The sequence below is a fragment of the Mercenaria mercenaria genome, chromosome 13, assembly GCF_021730395.1.
Source record: "Mercenaria mercenaria strain notata chromosome 13, MADL_Memer_1, whole genome shotgun sequence".
Taxonomy (NCBI): domain Eukaryota; kingdom Metazoa; phylum Mollusca; class Bivalvia; order Venerida; family Veneridae; genus Mercenaria; species Mercenaria mercenaria.
This window is the reverse complement of record NC_069373.1, coordinates 45,132,157-45,135,829: the sequence shown is the minus strand read 5'-3', so window position 1 is coordinate 45,135,829 and position 3,673 is coordinate 45,132,157. Positions and strand designations below refer to the sequence as shown.

General features: G+C 36.7%; 1 protein-coding gene across 1 annotated transcript; it reads left to right on the top strand.

Annotated features, from left to right (window-relative positions):
- The first annotated feature begins 1,245 nt into the window (after positions 1-1,245).
- Positions 1,246-2,574, top strand: LOC128547731 (uncharacterized). Its single transcript, XM_053520853.1, has one exon. It carries the CDS (start codon positions 1,246-1,248, stop codon positions 2,572-2,574), a length of 1,329 nt encoding a protein of 442 aa, XP_053376828.1.
- The last annotated feature ends 1,099 nt before the right edge of the window (positions 2,575-3,673 follow it).

The following is a 3,673-nucleotide window of genomic DNA, read 5'->3' as shown; positions in this document are numbered from 1 at the left end:
AGTAGGTCAAGGTCACAGTCCAGTAACTTTGGGTTATCAGGTAATTATAATATTAAGCAGTCTAGGAAATATGATCTGATAATTTCTGAAGTATTTATTCCTATATAACTCATATAACAAGTCACCCCCAAGGCAGGGCCTCTTTTCACCCCAGGGGCATAATTTCAATAATTTTGGTAGAGGACCACAAGACAATGCAACACACCAAATATCAAAAGACTAGGCCTTGAACTTTCAGACAAGAAGACTTTTATTTTTTCCCTATATAAGTCTATGTAAAACTTGTGACCCCCGGGGCGGGGAGTCTTCTCACTCTAAGGCCACAATTTAAATTTTTTTACAGAGGACCATTTGATGATGTCACATGCCAAATATCAAGGCTCTACGCCTTGCGGTTTTGGCCAAGTACTGCAATGAATTCAATTCTTTAAACAATTTGGAAGGGTGGGGGGCGCCCAAGAATCATTCCTGTGAAGTTTGGTGTAATTCTGCCCAGTGGGTTTTTAAGAAGAAGATTTTTTTTAGAAAATGTTGACGAACGGACGATGCACGACGGACGACGGACGACGCACCAAGAGTCTTTGGCTCAGGTGAGCAAAAGAAATACAGATAGGGAAATAATAAAAAAAAACAGAAGAAGAAATACCAGCAAAAAATCCATACTTACATTGTATAAAAGAGAAAGTACTGTTATAAATTCATCCAAACATGTAAGTATTAATAACTTTTAATGAAATTTTATCCAATAATATTATATTTCAATGATAGTGATTACACATTTATGATAAAATCAAATTTTTATACAAGTATTATACACAAATATAAAGTAAGATCATTTTTCCTGGTATGACTTTTTCATTATTACAATATTGTAAGATACTGTTTGTCAATCAAATCACATTTATTTATCAAGTTTTCAGTATATTAAAAGTATAACATGTAAATGACTAAACTGGACTAAGTTGAATTATTTCATAGAAAATCAATATGTGATTTCATTTTCTAACGGTTTTTATTTTCAATTTTAAGAATGCTTTTCGTGTAGCTGAGACAACAAAAATATCAGAAATATGCCAAAATAATTAATTGCCCGATTTAACTAAATAGTGTAAGAAATATTTTTACTGGTATAAAATTCATAAACTTATTATATAATGAAGTTGATCTTTGTTTTCACTGCATTAGACTTGTTGAATGTCTTAAAGAAATTTTTGCTGAAGGTTAATTCTATTCATTTCTTTCAGTATGTTTCATGTTCCTGACTACCAACAGAACCTATCTCTAAGACTGTCTGAGGTCCTTGATGATATTGCTGTTAATGAGGAAATGGTACTCAAGCGGAGAAAGGCAGTTCTACTGGACGAAACTATGATGATAATTACATACAGGCCTAAAGACAAGAGGTCCATTTACAGGTTTGGCAGCACTTCTGAGGGATCAACAACAGAAGGACTTCGTTCAGATGCAGACTTTCTATGTTGTGATCATGATTATAATGTGATACAGGACTATGCAGAATGGAAACATGGCTTCACTAATCTACTGATGATCCAGAATAGTAACACATCACCTGGTTACTGCCTTCTACAACAGATCAGAGATGATGTACCTCTTCCTGCTACACGTGTTCTAGATAAGAACCATGTTAGAGATGCAAGTGGAAGAGTGTTGTTACAGAATACTTGCTTCAGAGATGGAATGCCTGTAGATGCTGTACAACATGGTCCATCATGGTCTAAACAGGGAGCACCTGGAATGTCAGACACTGACCTTGTGCTTGCTCTCCATTGTAATTCATTGCCCTATACAGCAAGAGCCTGGTTAGATAGACAAGGGATAGTAAGATGGCCCACTGCAGACATGAAGAGATTTGCAATAAGTAGTGGATGTTTTGTTGTTCCTGTTGGAAGTAAAGTTAGCCAGAGTCCAGAGCTTGAGTGGAGAATTTCTACCTCACAGGCAGAGAGATGTTTAATGTTTAGTTTAAACATTACACAAATACGCTGTTATGTGTTGATGAAAATGATTCTGAAAACATTTCTTCATCATGCTGGTGAAGGTCAAATTACAAGTTTTATGTGTAAAACAGTTCTGTTACATTGTATTGAAAACACACATTCCAAAGCATGGCAAGAAAATAATTTATTCACATGTTTATCATGTTGTTTACATGTACTATGCAACTGTTTACAACAAGAAAACTGCCCACATTTCATTACACCTGGAAACAACCTGATGGCAGGACAGTTTTCACGTGAAGTCAGAGAAATGTTGCTGGACAGTATGTTTCACATAACACAAACTGTTGGACAAGCATTGCTTGGGGTCCACATTGATGAACTCGGTCAAAGACTACAGATCAAACTGAACATGTTATATCAGATAGCAGGAAATACTAAAAAGGAAAACTGTCTCAGCATTTCAGGAGCATTATTACAAAACACAGCTAGGGCAATCACTTCATGTAGTAGTATAATGTTATCAAAAACAATTCAAAACAGTCCTGTAACAACTGTACAGAACCTGCTTAATGTATTAGTAAATTATGAGAGATGTTACAGACAAGGAAGTTAGTTAGAAGAGAGAGCATGCAGTCTCCTAGCACCACTGGTCTGCTCAACATTGGGAACTGTAATAGCCTCCGTAAATATTCAGACATACAACACCATAACTCCAGAAGCACTAGACTGGTTATCTGCAGGTTTGAATTCTGATGTTACTTCTGGTAGACTGAAACTTGCATCTGTGTTCTACAGTGTGGGGAATATGGAAAACACTGAACTCATTTTAAGGCATGCAGCGGGATACCAGGTTGACGCTATGTGTTGCTGCTATAGTCACAACATGTGTACACCTTCGAGAATGTTTGCAGAAGTGGCATATCATCAAAATGAAGAAGCTGTAAGAAATGTCTGTGCATTCTGTGTCAAGTTTACTCCTGCTGAAATTCATTGTGTTCCCCGGGAACTGCAGTGTGAAATGTACAGATCAACACAAGATGACTTGCTGTATAGAAATGAACGCCTGGACTACTGGATGTCTTGGGCTGTTGTAGATTCACTACCTTACCTCTATTTCCTACAATACAAGACCTACAGACACCTTCAGAGGTTTGATGATCAGCATCAAGCACTTACTAATCTTGCTAGAACAGCTGAAACGGGGAGAAATCTTGCCCATAGGGAAACAGCACTGAATATACTTGGCCAGTGCTTGGAACAGGAGAACCAACCTAACAAAGCATTACTCTGCTACATGATTTCACTGAAGGTCAGAGAAAGAAATAATGCAGCAAGATTCCACATCTGCAGACTTCTAGCAAACAATGTGAGAAATTATAGATGACATTTTACATGTACTAGTATCAGCTTCACAATACTTTTCCTGCATTTTCAACAGATACCCAAAGATAATAGAAGACACATTCATGACCATATAAGTTTGCATTTTACTTTAAACTTAACTTCTTGATAAAACCTACGAAATATCCTATGGAAACATAAAATGTAACCGAGCTAAAGAATAGCAGACTCGGTCTGATTGAGTCTTTTAATGAGAGTTAATGAACAATAGCAACAGTTTAAGGGGAATATCTAGTGTACTCTACGATCCCAATGGACCAGAAAATATAACAGCACTAAGTCCAAGAATTTGGAGAATTTCCAGCTGCCAC

Coding starts and splice junctions, on each gene's coding strand:
- LOC128547731 (XM_053520853.1), top strand. CDS start 1,246: ATGTTTCATGTTCCTGACTACCAACAGAACCTATCTCTAAGACTGTCT.